The sequence below is a fragment of the Lipotes vexillifer genome, unplaced genomic scaffold (assembly GCF_000442215.2).
Source record: "Lipotes vexillifer unplaced genomic scaffold, Lipotes_vexillifer_v1.1 scaffold619, whole genome shotgun sequence".
Classification (NCBI taxonomy): Eukaryota; Metazoa; Chordata; class Mammalia; order Artiodactyla; family Lipotidae; genus Lipotes; species Lipotes vexillifer.
Window position 1 is genome coordinate 1,715,871 of NW_006777082.1, and position 26,150 is coordinate 1,742,020.

At 35.6% G+C, this 26,150-nt stretch overlaps 1 protein-coding gene across 1 annotated transcript in view; it reads left to right on the forward strand.

Annotated features, from left to right (window-relative positions):
- SGCZ (sarcoglycan zeta) overlaps positions 1–26,150 on the forward strand; it is a 921,190-nt gene that overhangs the window by 816,489 nt on the left and 78,551 nt on the right. Inside the window, exon 4 of the mRNA XM_007450764.1 lies at positions 8,073–8,160. Within this exon, the coding sequence (XP_007450826.1) occupies positions 8,073–8,160 (88 nt within the window). The remainder of the gene's footprint in view (positions 1–8,072; positions 8,161–26,150) is intronic.

The following is a 26,150-nucleotide window of genomic DNA, read 5'->3' on the forward strand; positions in this document are numbered from 1 at the left end:
TTCCCTACAAATTCCTTGGCTTGCTTTTATCAGGCAATGGAAATTTTATAATATAGCATTTTTACTTTGCCTTAACTGCCAAGAAAGTCAAAGTAAAATTTGGGGTTCAACTCTAGCAACAAAATATGTGTTTGGACACAATTATTTCTCATGGTTTAAAAGGTCTTTAGTTCTGTTTATAGATTTTAGTGCCCAATTTAACATTGTGTTTAAGTTTGTAGCATGCTTCATATCTTTTGGGAAGAAGTACCGTTTTAATAAAACCATAAATATTTAATGTTTTTCTCCTCTTTATGTTTGCTCTTCATATGGCATCTGCCTTCTATTTTTTCATGAAAAACAGAACAATTAAGGAAAACTGTAATACTTTTTACACTTAAAAAAATTCAAAATGCCTGTGATAATTTTTCAACTAGGAAAGAGTTCACTTATTTCCCATATATCACTAATTCTATGTGTTAATAGAAAAAAATGCCTTTAGATACAATATTTACTAATATTAAATTGGTTAATTTATTACATTTAAAAATTCCTAGCTGTTTCTACTTTTTTTAATATAGATTGCATCAAAAGATAAGAAATAGCAGAAGTAAAACCAATTAATCACTGAAAGGAGTAATTAGTAAAACTTTATTGTGCACGCACCAAAAAGACAGTTTGAAAACTGAGGGCTTTCAAACCAAAACACAAAATGAGGCTCAGAGGAATATTGTTATAAAGCAGCTTATATAGTAAAGAGTGACTATCCTTCACAGTGATTTTGTCTTAAATGATAGGGAATTGGTTAGTGGTTACCTCATATCAACCTTGGGAAACAGTTTAAGTTTTGCTTATGATTTCCAGAGCATAAGCAAGAAATGACCCAGTTCAAGCTAGTCTTGCAAAATAAGCTACATTAAGCTTTGCTTGTAGAACTAAACTGGTTTTGTCTGCTTAAGGAATTTTCAAGGCTGGTCTCCATTTTTTGAAATTTTAACAGTAACTTGTTTTGTAAAACAACTTATTCTTTCTCTGTGATTTAAAAATATATTTTGAAAATAATGGATCAGCTTTAGACACATATAAAGATTACTTTCTTCATATATGAAATCCACTAACCTTTCTAGGAAATAAAATTAAATCTATTTTTAAGAATGAGACTAACTAGGAACCAAATAGAACAGGTAACTGCTGTGCTATTATTGTATGTGATCTGGCAACTCAATGAAACTGTTGAAGTAGAAATACAGAAAAGGTGATTGATGAAGAAATGCTCTCTCTCCTGTACCACTTGACATTCAAGTTAAAATGTGAACACGGAGAATTTGGGGAAAGCAGTTTAACAGCTCTAGATATTTTCTTGATTAATACTTCTACCTTAAAATACAGATTTCAACAATTAAATGATTTTCATTCTGAAGGAAATGGAATTTCAAATAATTGTTTTAATTAACCAAAGAATTAAAAAACTACCTATTTTTCATCTTCTTAAGTGGGTCAAACTCTTAGGAAAGGAATGAAGTGGCTGCCTTGGGCAGAGACATGATGAATATAGATCAAATCAAAATGTGTTATGACTTGTTCCACTTAAATGGCTTTTTAGAAAGCTTGCTCTGGGTCAAAAAAGAAAAAAAAAAAAAATGGTGCAAGAGCTTGGTAAGTTTTGTGTGACCTGAACTCAAATTCAGGTAAACACATGTAGCCTGAGTGCATTAGCTTGTAAATATACCCAGTTCAGTTCACTCACTTAACAGACATTTATTGGACAGGAACGAGTTGCCAAGCATGACACAAACTGTACTTTCAAAAGTCTGTGTGTGTAAAAGAAAATGACAACACACACTATGCTTTCAGGACAATTCAGTCTAATGGAGGGTATAAACAAAGGAATGATGGAAAGCAAAGCAAAGCAAAGATCCTGTGACAGCTACTGTGATAGACATCAACACAGATGGAGAAACTGGAGGGTGGGAGGTAAATTTGAACTCTGGAGGAGCAGGAAAGCTTCACGGGGGACACAACTAAATTGGGACTTGAAAAATATCCAGTTATGGAGAAGTGGATAAGAATTTCAGGCACAGGGAACAGATGATGAGAATGCACAGAAGTGGCATATTTTCAGAAACATGGAAATTTGGGTAATTCTTGCATGGTGAAGTGGTGTGAAATAGAGCTATAAAAGTAGAATTGAACTGTATCATAAAGTGCCTTATATAAATGTGAATTTTGTTCCAAGCAGATATTGAGGACTCAATAAATGTATTGTTCTGTTTTGCTTTAATTCAAGAATATCAATATTTTTAATTTTAAAATATTTTATAAGAATAACAGTGGATATGAAGAATTAATATAAGGAGGAAATGGTTTTTGTGACGTGAGCTACAAGTCTATTATAGGAGTGATCACAGGGAAAACAGGTTTAAGAAACATCTCTGACATAGCTGATTGGATATTGAGGAAAAGGAAGATAGAGAGTTTAGTGATAATGTAGGTTTATTGAAAAAATGAATAATATCTGTCAGTGAAGATAAGAAAACTTACTTGGTAAAGCTGTATAAATTCAAGAAATGACATATCAAATTTTTGCCGTCTACACTGAACAATATGCTCTCTTTTAGTATTGCAAGTAGGGAGACTCTCATAGGTGGTATACTTTAAAATATGTGTGCAGAGGACTGTTCAGAAGTACACTCTTCCTCTAGAACCTGAGAAAAAAATTTTAAATTTGCAGGGCAGGTATAGAGACACAGATGTAGAGAATGGGCATGTGGACACTGGGGGTGGGGAAGGGGAGGGTGGGACGAAATGGGAGATTAGAACTGACATATATACACTACCATGTGTAAAATAGATAGCTAGTGGGAACCTGCTATAAAGCACAGGAAGCTCAGCTCTGTCCTCTGTGATGACCTAGATGGGTGGGATGGGGGGGGTGTGGGAAGGAGGTCCAAGAGGGAGGGGCTATATGTATACATATAGCTGATTCACTTCGTTGTACAACAGAAACCAACACTACATTGTAAAGCAACTATGCTCCAATTAAAAAAAAAATGAACCAGACTCTTACTGAAACGTAGATAATGGCAGTGTGAGGTTGTATCTTACCATTTAAGACCGTGCATGTATCAGATATTTATTTAAGAGACTGAAATGTTTAAAGGAATTTTAAAATATATTTTGTTCAATTAATCTTTAAATATTTGAAGTTTAGAAAGCCTAGACTGTAATCACCCACCAGAGACAAAGTATCTCATAATAGTTGACAGGGGAGATTCTTTACCCATATATCTGGGTTCAAATACTTCCTGTTATTTATTAGCTGTATTAGCTGTGACTTATACTCTCCTTGCTGAAGTTTCTTCATCTGTAAAACAAGAATGATAATAGACAGTACTGTTATTAGTAGAGTACTGTAATTACAATGAGGAATAAATAATAAAAGTAAACACTAAGAGTGCCCTTAGCAAAGGCTAGTAAGCACTGATCTAAGCATTTTAATACATGTTCTTATTAATTCCTTATGAGAAGCCCACAGATTATGTATTATTACCCTATTTACAGATGAGGAAATCATGGGAGAGATGCTGACTGACTTGCCAAGTCAAGAAGCCAGTGTTTGGCAGACTCACTATTTGAACTCAAACAGTCAGGGCTCACTGTCTGTCTTACAACCACTTTATTTCCTGATTCTTTCATGGGTGATTTTATTTTAAGCTTTAAAGGTAGGTGAGCTCACATATGTAAAGTATTTAAATCTTTACATGTATGTCTGGCATTGACTAAGTGCCAGTAAATGTTAGTTGCTATTCTTACTACTACTCTTTGTACTACAATTTAATAGTTAACCTATGAATGCCAGAAACTGAAGTGCCTGATATACATATAACATCTTATGTACATAAATGCACAGCATCTTCTCATCTGTATAACTGATACTTTGTTAGAGAAGTCTCTATCACAGCAGCTTGTTACTAGTAACATTCTCTCTCTCTCTTTTTATTCACCTGGCTTATTGTTTGTCTGTTTTACTAGATAATGAACTACATAAGAGAAGGAAGTTTGTCTACCCTTTTTGTTTCATACCCAGCAAACAGCTGGACACATCATAGACCCTTAGTAAATATTTGTGATAAACAAAGGTGAACACAATAGAAATAAGAAGAAAAGGATCTTTTTTCCCTTAGTAAATATTTATAATAAGCAAAGGTGAACATAATAGAAATAAGAAGAAAAGGATCTTTTTTTTCCCTCAGTCACTTGCATAGCCTATCAACAACACTGAAATGAGGACACAGTGCATTATTTTTCTATAACCATTAACAAGGTGACAAGCAGGCCCTTGGCATAAAGAATGTGAGCATAAAAGAATTGTAAGAGAGGGCTCTCAGGCCCCCTTAATGGTACCATTGCCTTTCTCCCTGGATTACCTACCTGCTTTGTCTCAAGAGAAGCATAAGAAGGCAAATATATTTCCTAGATTCGCAGCCAAGATGCAGGTCAGCTCCAGAAAACTATGAAATACCTGCTACAGGAGATTTCTTGGTTTTGGAGGAAAAATATTTGAATTCAAAGAAAAAATTTTTCTTCCTCCAAAAGAGATATGTATATCATGTATTGTGCAGAATAATACTTACTTACCCTTATAGACTTACATATCTTATTTCTATTTGAGAGTTAATACTACCAGATAACTTTTCTCCCCTTCATGTTCTCAGCAAGAATAAACCATAAGGCGTATTGATATGTTTATTTTAATATCTGAAACTAGACCCTAGCTTTCAAAGTTTTGGAGCACAGAATTATAATATAAAGAAACATGAAGAGGGAATATTTTTTAAAAAGAGTGAAAACCAATGATTTATTAGTGGAAGTTATTTTCTTATATGGAGACCTTTGGAGAAATGAACACAAGAAAGAAGATATGAAATCTTCTTAAATGTCAATTTTTTGGTAAGAAGTAATTTCTTGGTACTGATTTTCACCTAAGAATGTGTTTGTGATAAGATTTATAAATTGTTTAGGATTGATTGAAAGAGTTGCTCTTAGTCTTATCATATATATTTTTATCACATATGTATATTTTAATTAATCATGTTATAATTAATATATGAGTGTATACTGTGTAAAAGGTCATGCTGTGGACCTAAAATGCATAAGCCATAGTTCTAATCCCAAAAAATGTCATCGGGGTGATATATCAGTATAATGCAGAAACGACAGTATGATTCGTCAGTGAAAACAATGCTCTTACATGCATTGCATTTTGTTTACCAACAACAGTTACTCGATTTTGACTCAGTTCACCTGATCACATTTTAATAAATCAGTAAAACATACTGATGTCACCTGAATACAGTGTGAAGAATTGTCTCAGACCTCTGATAGCTATATGTTTATAGCTTTAGTCAGTAAAATGATTGCTGTTTTTACCATAGTAGAATTTTAATCTAGATACAAAAATTTAATTCAGAGGGGAAATTTGGTGGACTCATGTAATGAAAAGGAAAGAATGCCAGGGATAGAACCTCAATAGGATCTCTCTGGTTAGAGTAAGAGAAAGAAGATTGATATGTTGTAAAGAAAGAGACATGATGATTAAACTTTCAATTCTAACCCAGAGCTCTTTCTCTAGTAAATCAAATTAAATACTTATTGCCTTTTAAAAATGGACTTTTCTCTCATCTTAAAATATTTAATAAAGTAATACTTATTTTAATATACTTACATAGTTCTTATAGTGTACATTCTAATGGTTATGCTTTTTTATGCTACAGTTCACAGAAACTTATGTTTAGTAATTCAAATATGAGCATATAGTGTCATCAATTTTTTAAAATCTAAACAGTCATATATGTTATATCATAAAAATATTGAAATATATGAATGAAAATTCAACCAACATATTTTTACAATGTTTTGAACCATGAGGTGCTTTGTAGGCTTTTGCTCTTTCTTAACATTCAAATTAATTTTATTTAAGTCAAAGCTCCTTCTTTAAATACAGGGGCAACATGTATTTAATTTTGCCAATTTAAAATAAAATATTTTTGTGCTTTAATTAGCCATTCTCTTTGTGCAGTATCCTTACTGGGTATACTGTAATTATTTGCAAATAGTCCTTACTCCACGATCCATATTATAAACAGAATTTGAATACACCCTTTGAAAGGAATGAGGGAATTAATTAAATATATTTCACATATTTTCAAAAATGAACGTCTGCAGCCTAGAAATACCAATGCAAAAAGGACTAGATTATTTTTTAACTGCAGGTGTAATACTTTTGATTTGTTGCAAAAATAAATGAGTTGTGATAAGAGACAGAATGAAATTAGCATGGTTTTGTACAGCTGTGTCTCACTTCAGAGAATAAATCTATTCTTGAAAATGCAGAAAATTACTTTAAAATATTAAGCCTTAGTTTAGACATACTAGCAAACCCCACTTTTAAAGGAACATTTGTCTGTGTATATGTGTGTGTGTGTGTGTGTGTGTGTACCTTTGCTCAGTGCTTTGCATATAGTCAGAAGGGGCAAAACAGCTTTAGGGAAAAAAAACTATAAAATCTTTATTATGTATATCCAAATCACAAATTTCAAATTCTTTTCTCGAAAGAGTTTTTATATGGCTCATATATGAAAGCACTTGTGTATTTACATTGACATAGAAGTGACAAAGCACCTACATGTTGAGGATGGCATTGGGAGAGATTTTCATAGAATTTCAATATCTAGATTACGAGCTCCATGAGGACGGGTACTGTTTTATGTTTTGCTCCCTGAAATGTTCCAAGCCTGTATGTCATACAGAGTGAGCACTCAATGTATTCATTATTCTCAGAATACTTTTGTTGAATGAATGGACAATTTGTAAATGATCACCATGCTTGTTTTAGATAATAAAAAATGAGAATGTAGCCAGTTGTAAGTTACTTGTTTGAGACAGGTAGTGGCAGTACCTAATACATAGGTTCCTAAGGCAGTGATATTGTCCTTCAGTAAAATATTTTATTCTTTTTTTTTTTTTCCTTGCGTTATGCGGGCCTCTCACTGTTGTGGCCTCTCCCATTTGCGGAGCACAGGCTCCGGACGCGCAGGCTCAGTGGCCATGGCTCACGGGCCCAGCCGCTCCGCGGCATGCGGGATCTTCCCGAAACGGGGCACGAACCCGCGTCTCCTGCATCGGCAGGCGGACTCTCAAGCACTGCGCCACCAGGGAAGCCCAAATATTTTATTCTTAAGTGCTAAATCAGTGATAAAAGTAAACATCTAACCAAGGTTATTTGTACTAAACTGTTATACTCTTTTATTCTATATACCTCCTTTCTTAAATCGTCCTATGATTTACAAAGCATTTCTTCATGAGCTAGATACATAAAGTAATATCAGTTTTATTACGACGATTTATTTGTCCATTAAATAAACACTTAGTAAATGCTTTCCTTCAGCAGTATGCTAAGTAGTGGGAATAAAATTGTGTACACGTGACTGCCACAGTCCCTGCCCCACAGACATTTCCTCTTGTGACAGAAACAAATAAAAAACAAGTAAACACATATATTAGCAAAATAAATTTGTCTTGTGATTGTGCTTTGAACAAAATTAATGGAGATTGGGAGTTTGGGGATTGAATGAACCTGTAGTTACAGTGATCAGGAGAGGCACTTTCAAGGAAGTAACATTTAAGCTGAGATCTGAAAGTTGCAAGTTCAGCTTAAAAGTGACTTCCCCATTTGTATAGGGTCTAAAATATCTCCAAAGGCAGGCATCTATGCCACTGGGAGGGGGACAAGGAGAGAGGTTACTACAGCTGTGATGTGCAGTCATCAGTAGAGTTGGAAATGTTTGCATCGAGTAGTTAATTCCTATTTACCAAAATGGAAACGTCCCTATTATGTCAAATAGTTATTATGAGGCACCCATATTTTTTATGTTGTTCAACCAATGTTTGGGATGTTAAAATAACTGCCTAATAGAAAACAAAGAAATAGAATTTTGATAATACCCAAGCAAGTGCAGTATAAATTTATATATCAAATCTTGACTATATTTCTATTTTTTATTTGATTTCTTTATTTTATACATGTTTCCCAGGATAGTCCACTGGTCTTACAGTCTGACAGGAATGTAACAGTGAATGCAAGAAATCACATGGGGCAGTTAACTGGACAGCTGACAGTAGGTGAGTGCTTTGGGGTAAAGATTGCTCATACCATCTTACTCCATTTAAAAGTCTGTGGTTGTTTAAATTGGGAAAAGCAGAAGTATATTATTTCTCTAATATATATTTAGGCATCCCATTCCAGCCCAATTAGCTTGCACATGATTTGATTTGTCATAGGCTAGTTATGGTCATTGGTACTCTTGTCATTGTGTTATTGTGAGACTGAATTACATATATTTTGCTGTTATTACTCTTGAATTATGAAATGTACCACTTTCCTAACAATATCTCCCTAGTATATGTTAAATTATAGTAAATAGGCTAAAACAAACATGAGATGTAACATCTATGTATCCTTTGTTCTAAACAAATAATTTACTAATCATTATCTGCTTATAAAATTAGAAAAAATAATACAGTAATTGAATATAAAAAATCTTAACGATCAATTACTTATAAATTTGATGTTGAAATTATACATATCTTAAGGTTTATAGGGTTTAGAAGTTGTAAATATGTTTATGATAAAATATTACTAATGTTTTCTCATATTGTCAAAAAATTAATTTAGAGATTCGTTAGTGGCATTGTTATTTGACTGAAATTTTATAAGAAAAAAGGGAAATTAAAAGTCAGTTGTAGTTATGTAAAATGTTACAAAGACTTCATTTGTGTGTAATTGCTAAAATATTTTTAAAATACTGTATTTTTCTGTGGGAAAATTACCTAATACTTACTGATATTGTATATGTATGATAGTATATTATAAAGAGTAAATTGCAATTTTGAGGGCTGAGTTATCCTTATCTTGAGAAATTAATCATCATCTAATGCAAATGTATGTTTCCAGTATTTCTAATTAAATTACAAAAGAGTATGACATATGAAATGTGAGATTTATAGACATGAACTTGACTCTGTCCACTTATTTCTAGGTATATGAGACACTTTTTGATGTTACTCACTTTAATGAAGCCAAAAGTGAAACTTACATTGTGGCATATGTGTATTTTGAAAAAATATAATTGCATTTTATTATAATTATTAAATTTTATTTTGCATTTTATTTACATTATAAAAGTTGGTCAGTAGATATCTATCAATTGCTACATTTGATAGTATTTTGTGACATGATATCAATTACAAGGGGGGGCTATAGAAAAATGGATTAAAAATTAGGGAAAAGAAATATGTCTATGGACACAGAACTGATTCAGAAGCACCAGGCGCTTAATTTAAATGTCCATGCCAATTTACTATTGCTATGTTGGAACTGCAGAAACAGGCCTAAACTGGGCAGATTTTCCATATCATAATTTTTTTAATGTTGAGAACTCTTTAGCTAGATAGAACTTTATTCTGCATCCTTTTCTTGGTTAAAAAAAAAAAAAAAGTCCATCGTGGAAATGCCAACCTGTAAATTAAACACGCAAAGACCATATACCAATGTCCACTGTCACGTACAATCACTTCATAACTACTGTACTACCTATAGAGCAAAGCGGCTGTTTGATTTTATGAAGGATAATCAAATACCATTTACATTTTGCTACCTGCTTTCCTGCAGTAAATATAAAGAATAATAGTATTGTGCTTGTGTTTTCAACCACGGTTCCAAGTTGATTTTAACGCGTATTTTCCAATTACGCGAAAAGAAAGAGAGAAGAATGAAGAGGAACCGAAAGGGTGATAGGTTAGGGAGAAAGATTAAGCTTAGTTTTAAATGAAGCAAATCTATTTAATGATGCAGCAGCTTATTTCTGTGGATAGAAACATACTCATTCCAGTGAGGCTTAAGCTGAAAACTATTTAATATCCTGGTCCTCTGAGTGTACTGTTGGTGACCTCCATCTTTTCACTGCTTTGTATTTTTCAATAAACATACAGAGAACAAAGGAAGAAGTAGATAAAGGGGAGTAGGTCAGGTATAATATATTCATTTTTGGAGTCAAACCATATGGGACTCCAAAACAATAATTATCTCTGGGAGAGTCACTTTTCTCATCTCTAAAATAGAGATACGGACATTTATTTAGAATCATACATAAGAATTGGGTCAATTTCAGTGTCTGCAAAACTTAGGCAATTAAATCTTGACTTGGTTATTATTTGGATGATGGTGATTGTAATTTTTGGTATCACTTAAGTTACAAATACATTACTATCATGTGAAAGATTTCATTATGCTTTTCTATCCAGTGGGTCTCTGGGATAGTAGTTGAGGAATACATGCTGGATTATAATACTGTTACAAAGATATACTACAAAATACATCACAGAAAGTGTGCCTGATGTGTGGATAATGTTTTAATCATGTCACGATAAAATTATCTTTAGGTAGAATTTGAAGAGATAAATGGATGGATTAAAGCAATGTATTCAGTCAGGATTCATTTTTAATTATATTGACATAAAGTAACTGTTTTAAGCCTCTTTTCCTATTTCCTTTTTTTCATTCTTTCAGTTTTTGTTTAGGGGCATGGTCTTGATTATAGTTTAGGCATGACATTACTTGGCAATATTTTAAAAAATATACTACTGCAAAATAGACTAATATTTATGGAAAATAAATTCAGTTATTCTTCACTGTCTAGGTAAAAAAATTCTAATTTCGACCCTAAATCTATCAATCATGATTAGGAAAGTATAGTCAATTCTACCAATGTGACAGACTTTGAATATTTTTCCACATTTTATTTTCATTGTAAATGGGAAAAGAAAATTTCCCTTATCAGTAGCTACTTGTAACATTTTTCTGAAAAATACATATAAGATTGTTCAGCCAAGCAAATATCCACTCCCCTTGTACTCTTCCCTTCTATTTTTGTTTACAAGTCTACCTTCCTACTGATCCAATTCTCAGGGATATGTGTAGTCCATGGGCTAGGCAGACCGGTGTGTTAATTCTAATCCAAACTCACTCTAAGAATGTGAAACCAGATTATTTATAATCCAATAAAACCAAGAAAATATTTTATATATATGCCAGCTCAGACATAATCAAAACTAAACCTAAACATTTTTAGAATTTGGGTAAATTTAAAAAATGACAGGGCTTCCCTGGTGGCGCAGTAGTTGAGAGTCCGCCTGCCGATGCAGGGGACGTAGGTTCATGCCCTGGTCCGGGAAGATCCCATATGCCGTGGAGCGGCTGGGCCCGTGAGCCATGGCCGCTGAGCCTGCGCGTCCGGAGCCTGCGCTCCGCAACGGGAGAGGCCACAACAGTGAGAGGCCCGCATACCGCAAAAAAAAAAAAAAAAAAAAAAAAAAAAAAAGACAAATATTGTTGTATGCTAAAAGTTCCAGGCTTTACTTAAATTTCTGATAGTATCAGAATCTCCCTATGAAATTTAAGACTCTAATTTCGCTTTTCTTTTTGACTCTCATTTGTTTTATTTTTTATTTATATATTTTTAACATCTTTATTGGAGCATAATTGCTTTAAAATGGTGTGTTAGTTTCTACTTTATAACAAAGTGAATCAACTATACATATACATATGTTCCCATATCTCTTCCCTCTTGCGTCTCCCTCCCTCCCACCACTCTAGGTGGTCACAAAGCACCTAGCTGATCTCCCTGTGCTATGCGGCTGCTTCCCACTAGCTGTCTATTTTAGATTTGGTAGTGTATATATGTCCATGCCACTCTCTCACTTTGTCCCAGCTTACCCTTCCCCCTCCCCATATCCTCAAGTCCATTCTCTACTAGGTCTGTGTCTTTATTCCTGTCTTGCCCCTAGGTTCTTCATGAACTTTTTTCTCAGATTCCCTATATATGTGTTAGCATACGGTATTTGTCTCTTTCTGACTTACTTTGAATATTTTTCCACATTTTATTTTCATTGTAAACTAAAACTAAACATTTTTAGAATTTGTGTAAATTGTAAAAATGACAAATATTGTTGTATGCTTAAAGTTCCAGGCTTCACTCTCTATGACAGACTCTAGGTCCATCCACCTCACTACAAATAACTCAGTTTTGTTTCTATTTATGGCTGAGTAATATTCCATTGTGTATATGTGCCACATTTTCTTTATCCATTCATCTGTTGATGGACACTTAGGTTGCTTCCATGTCCTGACTATTGTACATAGAGCTGCAGTGAACATTTTGGTACATGACTCTTTTTGAATTCTGGTTTTCTCAGGGAATATGCCCAGTAGTGGGATTGCTGGGTCATATGTTAGTTCTACTTTTAGTTGTTTTTTTGTTTTTGATTTTTTTTGCAGTACACGGGCCTCTCACTGTTGTGGCCTCTCCTGTTGCAGAGCACAGGCTCCAGATGCGCAGGCACGGCAGCCATGGCTCATGGGCCCAGCCGCTCCGCAGCATGTGGGATCTTCCCAAACCGGGGCACGAACCCATGTCCCCTGCATCGGCAGGTGGACTCTCAACCACTGTGTCACCAGGGAAGCCCTATTTTTAGTTTTTTAAGGAACCTCCATACTGTTCTCCATAGTGGCTGTATCAGTTTACATTCCCACCAACAGTGCAAGAGGGTTCCCTTTTTTCCACACCCTCACCACCATTCATTGTTTGTAGATTTTTTGATGATGGCCCTTCTGACCGGTGTGAGATGATATCTCATTGTAGTTTTGATTTGCATTTCTCTAATGAATAATGATGTTCAGCATACTTTCATGTGTTTGTTGGCAATCTGTATTTCTTCTTTGGAGAAATATCTGTTTAGGTCTTCTGCCCAGTTTTGGATTGGGTTGTTTGTTTTTTTGATATTGAGCCTCATGAGCTACTTGTAAATTTTGGAGATTAATCCTTTGTCAGTTGCTTAATTTGCAAATATTTTCTCTCATTCTCAGGGTTGTGTTTTTGTCTTGCTTATGGTTTTCTTTGCTGTGCAAAAGCTTTTAAATTTCATTAGGTCCCATTTGGGGTTTTTTTTGTTTTTATATCCATTGCTCTAGGAGGTGGGTCAAAAAGGATCTTGCTGTGATTTATGTCATAGAGTGTTCTGCCTATGTTTTCCTCTAAGAGTTTGACAGTGTCTGGCCTTACATTTAGGTCTTGAATCCATTTTGAGTTTATTTTTGTGTATGGTGTGAGGGAGTGTTCTAATTTCATACTTTTACATGTACCTGTCCAATTTTCCCAGCACCACGTATTGAAGAGGCTGTCTTTTCTCCACTGTATGTTCTTGCCTCCTTTATCAAAGATTAGGTGACCATATGTGCATGGGTTTATCTCTGGGGTTTCTATCCTGTTCCATTGTTCTATATGTCTGTGTTTGTGCCAGTACCATACTGTCTTCATTACTTTAGCTTTGTAGTATAGTCTGAAGTCAGGGAGCCTGATTCCTCCAGCTCCGTTTTTCTTTCTCAAGATTGCTTTGGCTCTTTGGGGTCTTTTGTGTTTCCTTACAAATTGTGAAACTTTTTGATCTAGTTCTGTGAAAAATGCCAGTGGTAGTTAGATAGGGATTGCATTGAATCTGTAGATTGCTTTGGGTAGTAGAGTCATTTTCACAATGTTGATTCTTCCAATCCAAGAACATGGTATATCTCTCCATATATTTATATCATCTTTAATTTCTTTCATCAGTGTCTTACAATTTTCTGCATACAGGTCTTTTGTCTCTTTAGGTAGGTTTATTCCTAGGTATTTTATTCTTTTTGTTGCAAAGGTAAATGTGAGTGTTTCCTTAATTTCACTTTCAGATTTTTCATCATTAGTGTACAAGAATGCAAGAGGTTTCTGTGCATTAATTTTGTATCTTGCTACTTTACCAAATTCATTGATTAGCTCTAGTAGTTTTCTGGTAGCATCTTTCAGATTCTCTATGTATAGTATCATGTCATCTGCAAACAGTGACAGCTTACTTCTTCTTTTCCAATTTGGATTCCTTTTATTTCTTTTTCTTCTCTGATTGCTGTGGCTAAGACTTCCAAAACTATGTTGAATGATAGTGGTGAGAGTGGGCAGCCTTGTCTTGTTCCTGATCTTAGTGGAAATGGTTTCAGTTTTTCACCATTGAGGACAATGTTGGCTGTGGGTTTGTCATATATGGCCTTTATTATGTTGAGGAAAGTTCCCTCTATGCCTACCTTCTGGAGGGTTTTTATCATAAATGGGTGTTGAATTTTGATGAAAGCTTTTTCTGCATCTATTGAGATGATCATATGGTTTTTATTCTTCAACTTGTTAATATGGTGTATCACATTGATTGATTTGTGTAAATTGAAGAATCCTTCCATTCCTGGTATAAACCCCTCTTGATCATGGTGTATGATCCTTTTAATGTGCTGTTGGATTCTGTTTGCTAGTACTTTGTTGAAGATTTTTGCATCTATGTTCATCAGCAATATTGGCCTGTAGTTTTCTTTCTTTGTCTGGTTTTCGTATCAGGGTGATGGTGGCCTCGTAGATGAGTTTGGGAGTGTTCCCTCCTCTGCTCTATTTTGGAAGAGTTTGAGAAGGATAGGTGTTAGCTCTTCTCTAAATGTTTGATAGAATTCGCCTGTGAATCCATCTGGTCCTGGGCTTTTTGTTGGAAGATTTTTAATCACCATTTCAATTTCAGTGCTTGTGATTAGTCTGATCATATTTTCTATTTCTCCCTGGTTCCGTCTGGGAAGGTTGTGCATTTCTAAGAATTTGTCCATATCTTCCATGTTTTCCATTTTATTGGCATATAGTTGCTTGTAGTCATCTCTCATGATTCTTTATATTTCTGCAGTGTCGGTTGTTACTTCTCCTTTTTCATTTCTAATTCTATTTATCTGAGTCTTCTCCCTTTTTTTCTTGATCAGTCTGGCTAATGATTTATCAATTTTATCTTCTCAAAGAACCAGCTTTTAGTTTTATTGATCTTTGCTATCTTTTCCTTCATTTCTTTTTCATTTATTTCTGATCTGATCTTTATGATTTCTTTCCTTCTGCTAACTTTGGGGTTTTTTCTTCTTCCTTGTCTAATCGCTTTAGGTGTAAGGTTAGGTTTTTTATTTGAGATGTTCTTGTTTCTTAAGGTAGAATTGTATTGCTCTAAACTTGCCTCTTAGAACTGATTTTGCTGCATCCCAAAGGTTTTGGGTCATCGTGTTTTCATTGTCATTTGTTTCTAGTTATTTTTTGATTTCCTCTTTCATTTCTTCAGTGATCTCTTGGTTATTAAGTAGTGTATTGTTTAGCCTCCATGTGTTTGTATTTTTTACAGGTTTTTTCCTGTAATTAATATCTAGTCTTATAGCGTTGCGGTCGGAAAAGATACTTGATATGATTTCAATTTTCTTAAATTTACCAAGGCTTGATTTGTGACCCAAGATAAGATCTATCCTGGAGAATGTTCCAGGAGCACTTGCGAAGAATGTGTATTCTGTTTTTTCTGAATGGAATGTCCTATAAATATCAATTAAGTCTGTCATGTTTAATGTGTCATTTAAAGCTTGTGTTTCCTTATTTATTTTTATTTTCATATCTGTCCATTGGTGAAAGTGGGGTGTTAAAGTCCCCTACTATGAATGTGTTACTGTCGATTTCCCCTTTTATGGCTGTTAGTATTTGCCTTATGCATTGAGGTGCTCCTATGTTGGGTGCATAAATATTTACAATTGTTTTATCTTCTTGGATCGATCCCTTGAACATTATGTAGTGTCCTTCTTTGTCTGTTGTAATAGTCTTTGTTTTAAAGTCTATTTTGTGTGATATGAGAATTGCTACTCCAGCTTTCTTTTGATTTCCATTTGCATGGAATATCTTTTTCCATCCCCTCGCTTTCAGTCTGTATGTGTCCCTAGGTCTGAAGTGGGTCTCTTGTAGACAGCATATATACAGGTCTTGTTTTTGTATACATTCAGCCAGTCTCCGTCTTTTGGTTGGAGCTTTTAATCCATTGACATTTAAGGTAATTATCGATATGTATGTTCCTATTACCATTTTCTTAATTGTTTTGTGTTTGTTATTGTACGTCTTTTCCTTCTCTTGTGTTTCCTGCCTAGAGAAGTTCCTCCAAAGCACCAGAGCTGCTTTGGTGGTGCTGAATTCTCTTAGCTTTTGCATGTCTGTAAAGGTTTTAATTTCTCCATCAAATCTGAATGAGATCCTTGCTGGGTAGAGTAATCTTGGTTGTATGTTTTTCTCCTTCATCACTTTAAATATGTCCTGCCACTCCATTCTGGCTTGCAGAGTTTCTTCTGAAAGTTCACCTGTTAACCTAATGGGGATTCCCTTGTGTGTTATTTGTTTTTTTTCCCTTCCTGCTTTTCATATTTCTTCATTGTATTTAATTTTTGATAGTTTGTTTAGTATGTGTCTTGGCATGTTTCTCCTTGGATTTTTCCTGTATGGGACTCTCTGTGCTTCCTGGACTTGATTAACTATTTCCTTTCCCATATTAGGGAAGTTTTCAACTATAATATCTTCAAATGTTTTCTCAGTCCCTTTCTTTTTCTCTTCTTCTTCTGGGACCCCTGTAAATCAAATGTTGGTGCATTTAATGTCCCAGAGGTCTCTGAGACTGTTCTCAGTTCTTTTCATTCTTTTTTCTTTATTCTGCTCTGCAGTAGTTATTTCCACTATTTTATCGTCCAGGTCACTTATCCGTTCTTCTGCCTCAGTTATTCTGCTACTGATCCCTTCTAGAGAATTTTTAATTTCATTTATCGTGTTGTTCATCACTGTTTGTTTGCTCTTTAGTTCTTCTAGGTCCTTGTTAAACATTTTTTTATTTTCTCCATTCTATTTCCAAGATTTTGGATCATCTCTACTATCATTATTCTGAATTCTTTTTCAGGTAGACGGCCTATTTCCTCTTCATTTGTTAGGTCTGGTGGGTTTTTGCCTTGCTCCTTCATCTGCTGTGTGTTTCTCTGTCTTCTCATTTTGCTTAACTTACTGTATTTGGGATCTCCTTTTCACAGGCTACAGGTTCATAGTTCCCGTTGTTCTTGGTGTCTGCCCCCAGTGGCTAAGGTTGGTTCAGTGGGTTGTGTAGGCTTCCTGGTGGAGAGGACTGGTGCCTGTGTTCTGGTGGATGAAGCTGGATCTTGTCTTTCTGGTGGGCAGGTCCACATCTGGTGGTGTGTTTTGGGATATCTGTGGCCTTATGATTTTAGGCAGGCTCTCTGCTAATGGGTGGGGCTGTGTTCCTGTCTTGCTAGTTGTTTGTCATAGGGTGCCCAGCACTGTAGCTTGTTGGTCGTTGAGTTGAGCTGGGTCTTGGCATTGAGATGGAGATCTCTGGGAAATTTTCGACGTTTGATGTTATGTGGAGCTGGGAGGTCTCTTGTGGACCAGTGTCCTGAGCTTGGCTCTCCCACCTCAGAGGCACAGCCCTGACACCTGATGGGAGTACAAAGAGCCTGTCCTCCACATGGCTCAAAATAAAAGGGAGAAAATATAAGAAAGAAAGAAAGAAAGGGAGAGAGAGGGAGAGAGAGAGAGAGAGAGAGAGAGGGAGGGAGGGAGGGAGGAAGGAAGGAAGAAGGGAGGGAGGGAGGAAGGAAAGAAGGAAAGAAAGAAAGGAGATAAAATAAAGTTATTGAAATAAAAAATAATTATTAAGAAAACATTTTTAAAAAGTAAAAAAAAGACAGAACCCTAGGACAAATGGTAAAAGTAAAGCTATTAAGACAAAATCACACAGAAGCATACACATACACACTCACAAAAAGAGAAAAAGGGGGGAAAAAAAATATATATATATATATATCTTTGCTCCCAAAGTCCACCTCCTCAATGTGGGATGATTCGTTGTCTATTCAGGTATTCCACAGTTACAGGGTACATGAAGCTTATTGTGGAGTTTTAATCCGCTGCTCCTAAGGGTTCTGGGAGAGATTTCCCTTTCTCTTCTTTGTTCTCACAGCTTCTGGGGTTCAGCTTTGGATTTGGCCCCGCCTCTGAGTGTAGGTCACCTGCGGGCGTTTGTTCTTCACTCAGACAGGACGGGGTTAAAGGAGCAGCTGATTCGGGGGCTCTGGCTCACTCAGCCTGGGGGCAGAGGGAGGGGTACAGATTGCGGAGCGAGCCTGCGGCGGCAGAGGCCACTGTGATGTTGCACCAGCCTGAGGTGCATCGTGCGTTCTCCTGGGGAGGTTTCCCTGGAATGCGGGACCCTGGCAGTGGCGGGCTGCACAGGCTCCTGGGAGGGGAGGTGTGGAGAGTGACCTGTGCTTGCTCACAGGCTTCTTGGTGGCGGCAGCAGCAGTCTTAGGGTCTCATGCCCGTCTCTGGGGTCCGCACTTTTAGCCACGGCTCGCGCCTGTCTCTGGAGCTCCTTTAAGCGGCGCTCTGAATCCCCTCTCCTTGCGCACCAGGATACAAAGGGGCAAGAAAAAGTCTCTTGCCTCTTCGGCTGCTCCAGACTTTTCCCCGGACTCCCTCCCAGCTAGCTGTGTCGCACTAACCCCCTGCAGGCTCTGTTCACACCGCCAACCCCAGTCCTCTCCCGGCGCTCCGACCGAAGCCCAAGCCTCACCTCCCAGCCCCGCCCGCCCCGGCGGGTGAGCAGACGAGCCTCTCGGGCTGGTGAGCGCCGGTCGGCCCCGATCCTCTGTGTGGGAATCTCCCCCCTTTGCCCTCCGCACCCCTGTGGCTGCGCTCTCCTCCGCGGCTCCAAAGCTTCCCCCCCTCTGCCTCCCGCAGTCTCCGCCCACGAAGGGGCTCCTAGTGTGTGGAAACCTTTCCTCCTTCACAGCTCCCTCCCACTGGTGTGGTCCCATCCCTATTGTTTTGTCTCTGTTTTTTCTTTTGCCCTACCCAGGTACATGGGGAGTTTCTTGCCTTTTGGGAGGTCTGAGGTCTTCTGCCAGCGTTCTAGTGGGTGTCCTGTGGGAGCTGTTCCACATGTAGATGTATTTCTGATGTATTTGTGGATAGGAAGTTGATCTCCACGTCTTACTCTTCCGCTGTCTTGAAGCTCCTCCAAGACTCTAATTTCTTATGATCTTCATAACATAGGAGAAGATCAATGAACTCCAGTTTTCTTCTTTCAAATTTCTCTTCTTAGAATAAAGCTGAAAGAGAGGTATCGGATTGTTTGGGGGAAGTGGTTAAAGAAAGTATGGAATCCCAGGAGTTCCATCTCCTTGCAAACCAACAAGAACTTAATTCTCAGAATCCTTCTCTGGTCAAATTTTCTATTTTTCAATCTGTAGTTACTATGCTAGCAGGACATTCCTTTTTTATATAAGTGACAAAAACAGTGTGTGATATTAAGTGTTATATGTTCATATGTGTTCATATATGTTCATATGTTAGATGAAATATGTGAATTATGCACCAGTATTGTGAAGCTTATTATAGTCTCTTAGGAAACTGCTACAATGTGATATATAGAATAAAAATCATTTCCTTAGGGAAGTGCAGATGAAATATTGTCATGTAGTTTTGATATAGACATTGTTCATAGTACTGATAATAGCGATAATTAATGCTGTAGGAATTAGATTTGCTAAAAATGTAATAACCTTTCCCACAGTATGATGCAGATAATGAGTTATCTTTTATTTAAGAATAATATTACATTGATCGATAATAGAAAATATTTAAACTACTTTCATAAGTAGTTTAAACAATATAAGTGTTCATGTCAGCAAAACAATTCAGGTTTTCAGTAACTCTTAGCCAATTTGATTAAGGTATGAAAATTATATGTTGCTTTTTCTTACATTCCATTACAAAGCATTGTTTATCTTTGAAAAAGCAATGGCTGAAAAGTAATGAGGTTTTTTTTTTCCTTCTCTTATGCCTTCTGTCATCAGTCTATACCTGGAGGATAAAAGTAAAAGGAAGATAAATTGAAAAGTTGAACAAGGAATGATAGTAATGTGTAGAACTAGTTTTTGTTTTTAATTCTTTTTATTTGGTAGCCTCCCTCATTTAAATTTCAGTCACAAACAATGATGTTTGAGCAACCTGGCATGGCTGTTATGTGGTCCTGTGTCATAAATATGATAAGTTCCACAATGCCACGTCTATCATTATCCCAGTAAAACATTAAGACTAATTGTATATTAAATAATTGTAATGTCATTGTTCTAAAATTTTACTTTTAAAATGTGTTTAAAATCACAACCATATGCTTCAGATGGAATCTCATATGTCATCATAATTTTCCTTGTTGAGTGCTCAACACATTTAGGAGAATCAATTAACTCCTAGGAACTGTAAGCTATTATTGTCTTTGATATTCTTAATTCCATTTATCAAAAATCATTAACATACCAAATTATATAAAAAACTTAATTACAATTAATAACTCCTCATTTTTTCTTTCTTCCATACTTCTTCAGTGCCCAAAGTCATGGTTGTCTTAATGTAATAAGAAAGAATATTATTTGCAAGAAATTAAACAACGTATTTACATTTAGTGCTAGTTTTCTTTCTTTCAAATTTTGAGGATTAAACACCATATAATAATGAAAACAGTTATGGACAGCTTCTGCAGCAGGGTCAACTGTGGGTTCTTCTGAAGTCTGAGGCGCTTGCCTTCATCACCTTAAGGGAATTTATGAGGGAGCCGGACAGGGAGTGGGACATATAAGCAGCCTATGTGCCCAAAGAGAGGTGTCAGTACCAGTCCTTTGCGTTTTCCAGGGGCTGTCCATCAGCTACACACTTAAAAATCAAATTTGTTTTATTCTTGTTTAGAGAAGATGAGCTTGATAAACAATCCTCACATTAGGATTCTGTAAGGCAAATATATTTTTATTTGTTTTCTTACCATTTTGGGTCAATATACACGAATAATACAGTCTATAGGATGAAACAATCAATTTTGAGATACATTAAGTTTATAAGGAGATAAGTAAAAATGGACTAACATACAAAATTACGTTAAAATTAGTACATTGTTTATCCCTAGGAAAGCTATTTGTATCCTATCAAGAGATTGATTAAACTGCATTGACCTTCCCGGTAGTGAAGGTGTAAAGGGAAATGTGACTAATGACATGATCCCACTATATTTAAGGAGAAAACATCTAAACATCTTATGGGAAACCCAGTATTTTTCCTCACATACACTGAACAAAAGTTACAATAGTTTAACAGAAAGAAAACGAGATGACATATTGTAGACTATTTTTAGCAACTCTATATCAAAAGAAGCATTGGGTCTGCTAATACTCAGGCAGAGTGCTTTAAAGCAGGCTGAGAACACAACAGCAAAATGCAGTTAGATAAAATCATTGTAGGGGGCAAGAAGTAAAACATGTTTACTGGTTCAACTTAATTCAACGATGAGAATCTAGATTTATCTGCAAGAAATCATATGTGTGTCTTTTAAATATTCCTTAATTGACATATACTTTCATCCAGGCTTATTATTAGTCAAATGAAGTGACAGCCCAAATAGTTAGTGATTTTTGTTGGCTCTTTTCATTTTAGAAATAAAGTGAACCGATGATAAAATTGACATCCTTTAGTAAAAACTGAAAACCCTAAGTCTCTTAGCTGTGTTGATGCCTGTGCCCACCTCAGTACATCCCCCAACATCCAAGACAGACAGACAGACAGACAGACACACACACACACACACACACACACACACACACACACACAGCACAGTACACAGGCCTCCCCACAGAACTGGTACAAGGAAAGTACTGGGAAGTAAAGCCAGTACAACTTTAAAGGAACATTTCTAAGTCTACTACCACACACAGCAGGCTTCGTTGACACATGAGCATTTTATTTCACGCGATATGCTACAAACTAATTTGTCTTGAAGCTTTTCCAAAAATCTTTGCTAGCCACCTATCACAGCAAAATAAAAACTCAGTAACGCAAGCAGTAAGTAAAATCACATAATTTTAAGGGAACTGTTACTATTAAGAAGTTAATATACACTTAGTGTGTATTAGATTGTTGAAACCACTGAGCATGTTTTTAATGTTCCACAGACTTAAGTTAATCTATATATCCAAAGATTTCACCATATCAGACACAAAACATGCTTGCTAGAAAGGCATTTTTATTGTGACTAGTTACTAAGAGATGTTTTAGAAACCAAAAAAATCAGAGCATAAGTTCAATGAAAATTATCGTTAAAATATAGGAATATATTGATTTTCCCTAATACTATTATGAAGATAATCATATGAATTATGTAATATATCAAAATGTTGTAGAAGGGTATGTTCACCTAGAAATCATAATTTCCTCAGAAACTAGTTTTAGGAAGAAATTATATTTTTTATAGTTAATAACATAGATTCAGGAGCCAGCTAAATCCTAGATGTATCACTTCCAACTCTGTGACCTTATGCAAGTTACTCAGGGCATCCTCTCCAAGCTTCCATGGGGATAATACAAGCACTCATCTTATACAGCAGATGTGAGAATTAAATAAGTGAATATATGTGAAGTGCTAGGAACACTTTCTGGAGCATAGTATGCATTATGTATATGTTAGTAATTGTAAATTTTATTAAATCTACCTGTAAATAATTCTGTACACTTGACCAAGCCTCTGGGTTTTATTTTCCTTATCTATAAAATGAATATTATATGAGATTGTCTCCATGGTTCTTTGCTGTTCCAAGTCTAAAAGTGAAAAATTATTTTTTTACCTTTAAGGAAAGAAATTGGCTGATAAATCCTCTGGTCCATTAAATTCCCCATATTCCACACTCCTGACAAAAATGACATCTAATTTGATTATTGACATCTTAGCCCCAAATTATAAGTACATATTTTTCATTTAAAATGAAGAATGCAAAGCATTTAAAGAAATGCAAAGCATTCTTTAAAATGAAGAATGCAAAGCACAACTAAATCATCATGTTTTCATTCTTTCATCAAATTTTGGCTTATAAAAAAGTTTTTTTTAATGAAAGCTAATCTACAAAATAATTCAACAAGTGCAATCAGCTTATTTTTGTCAATACTAAACATCAGCATGTTTTTTCTCTAAATGAATGGAGAAAAATGTAGATGAGGGTTTTATAATAAATATTTAAAGACCCCTAAAGTGGCATGTAATCTTGCATTAAAGCAGTTACTGTGAACACCTGGGAATCACTTAATTGACTGAAGATGTGGTGTAGGACATAGAAAAAGTAGGTTACAGATTATTCTCACGTACCAAATTTATGTTATTTGTCATTGACTCATTTTTTTTTTTTAACTTAGAGAATGCTGTAATAGTCTGGGACAACTTAATAAGGATGAATATTTTATGTAAAATGGGTTGTGCAAATCTTGAAGAGTGAATCAACACAACACTTAGGATTCATATTACACGTACATTTTAAATGATTAAATATGTTGTTGATTTTTTAGTTCATTATTAATTCATTCATTGATATTAATTAAACTACCAATTAGTTTAATATTAATTAATCAGTTTGGGAAAATAGATGCCTGTGATATTAGGAAAAAGATGGCATTCTTATAAATTAGGACCCTAAATTGGTGTAACTCAGGTATAAAGAGAATTATAATGCCTGAAGGAAAGACAATAATGTACATGTTTTGAAACATTATATCACAGTATTTTATATCATGTGTTAACAACCTGAATCATTACGCTACCTTTTGAAGTTACTGCTTGTTATCACCTTAAAAAGAGAAAAATGCATTGTCTCAAGTATTTAGTTTAATTCTCAGGTATTTGTATATTTAGAAGTGCAGAATCAAGGCATACCAAGAATGCTTCTGTTGTTTTTTTTTTTTTTATGGTGAAATCATGGCTTTTTTTTTAAACATCTTTATTGGAGTATAATTGCTTTACAATGGTGTGTTAGTTTCTGCTTTATAACAAAGTGAATCAGCTATACATAAACCTATATCCCCATATCTCCTCTCTCCTTCGTCTCCCTCCCACCCTCCCTATCCCACCCCTCTAGGTGGTCACAAAGCACCAAGCTGATCTCCCTGTGCTATGCAGCTGCTTCCCACTAGCTGTCTATTTTCATGGTTTTTTATTTACTGATACTTTATAACATATATGTATGTTGTATAAAACATAATTTTTTATTTCTAAGTATTATATTTTAAAACATAATAAATAATTACCAAGAATGTTTCTTCCTGGAGAACCTAGACCATTTTCTGAAATGAATGGTTTGGCTAGTCATGTCCCTCCTGTGCTGGCCTCTGTCCTCCTTCTCTTCCAGGCGCTCAGTGCCTTAGTCTGGGGTCAATCAGGGCAATTCTGCTAGGCCAGCTCCACTTAACAGTGCTCTGTGTTACGGTTCTAAGGCCAGCAGCAAGGTGTCAGCCTCTACTTCTCAGAACCATGGGTAGTTCATCAGCTTGAATTGTCAGTGGATAACAATGCTTTGATTGACAGGAAAATGTCTTTGAACTTTCTCCCCTTCCAGGCAAAATATATATTTCAAAATATAGTCTTTGGTAATAATGCCCTTAGTTGTCAAAGAAATAAATCTAGTCTTGAATATTTAGGCATGAGAGAGGATAAGATGAAATATGGTAATTCTACTAATATTAATGGTGTAAAAGTGGCAGACTCCTCCATCTTAGCACTCCCATGCCAGTCCATCTCCTTATATAATGAGAAAAGGAGATTATATAGATTTTTTCAACAAATATAATGCAAAAACTTGTTAAGTGTTTCTAACTTTGTAATACTGAGGAAAACACTGATGAGATGGATAATCATTTTATTCATTCTATGATTACATAAAGTTATTCAAAATATGCTATGACTATAGCTCAGTGTTTCAATTTTAATATTAAGAAGTTGTAATGAAATTTTTAAAATGATATATTAGAGAGCTCATTAAAGGATAAAAGTAGAATAAACAAAATAGCAAAAGAGTGGTTTCTGCCTTCATATTTTAGATAGTTCATTAGTCTTATAGCTATATGACTTGCCTGGAATTAACAAGTCTACAGTTTATGCACTGAGCCAATCTTTGTTTTTAATGAGGCTCCATTTGTGGGACCTCAGAACTGCAGGTGTATTTGAGTTTCATATGTAATTGACTTATGGAACATGCAATTTTGTGTTGGCCAATTTTGTGTTGGTCTTTGGAAATGTGGTTAATAGGGCATACTGTTCACAAATGTAAGGTTATGAGACTAATTATCGGAAAACATCTGGCGGTAGGAGGCTAAATAAAATTTAGGGCTCCGTCTGTACACAGAAGATTATTTACTTCATCATTAGGGGCCTTAGATGACATCACAGCCAAACCCAGACTACTGAAGAACAATCCTAATTGCCCAGTCATGGAATAGAGGGAGATAAACCATCAGGGGCCCTTACTTACGGTCTAGGTCTATCAACTACATTAGCTTTTTACGCTTGAGATTCACTTTGGATTATGTCTCTATTTTTATGTGTTATTTTGGAGAAATTCCAAGTCAGATAATGCATACATCAGAAAAATAAAGTGCAGTGGGAATAGAAAATTGAGTATAGGAATAAGGGAAGAAATAAGCCAGAGCAATTCTTCTGTTTCCAAGTATTTATTGGACTTTGGACAACACCCTCCTTGTAATGAGGAAACGTTCCCAAAGTGTCTTAAAACTATCTTAAGATTACTATCAATCCCTTAATCTACATTCATTGGTTAAAGTATTTAATCAGCTTTGAATTCACTTGCAACCTTTCCACAATATTATCTTTAGATATTTTGCCTTGTATTTGCGTGAAATCGGTAATATCTGCTCCTATACATTCCCTTCATGTAATGATTTTGGCATGGCTTGTTTTGAATCTTCCATTCTGAGGTCATATGCCTGCTGCTTTGTTTTCTAAACGCTCACAAACACATCAGTCTAATGTATGTTTAATATTCCATCCTCCTTTACCCCTTCCCAAGGAATTAAAGCATGTTAACAACTCAGACTTTTCGGAACTCACCTTCTCTCATGTCACAGTATCTAGAACAAAATCTCTCATTCCTAATCTTACATTGTTTTGCCATTCTTTATCATTCTACGAATATTACTGGAAATAATTCACAGGCCAGTCATGCAAGTGTTTTGCGGGGGAGGGTTGTGGGACAGGCGGCTCTAAAAGAATAAGCTCTCTTGGGCTTCCCTGGTGGCGCAGTGGTTGAGAGTCCGCCTGCCGATGCA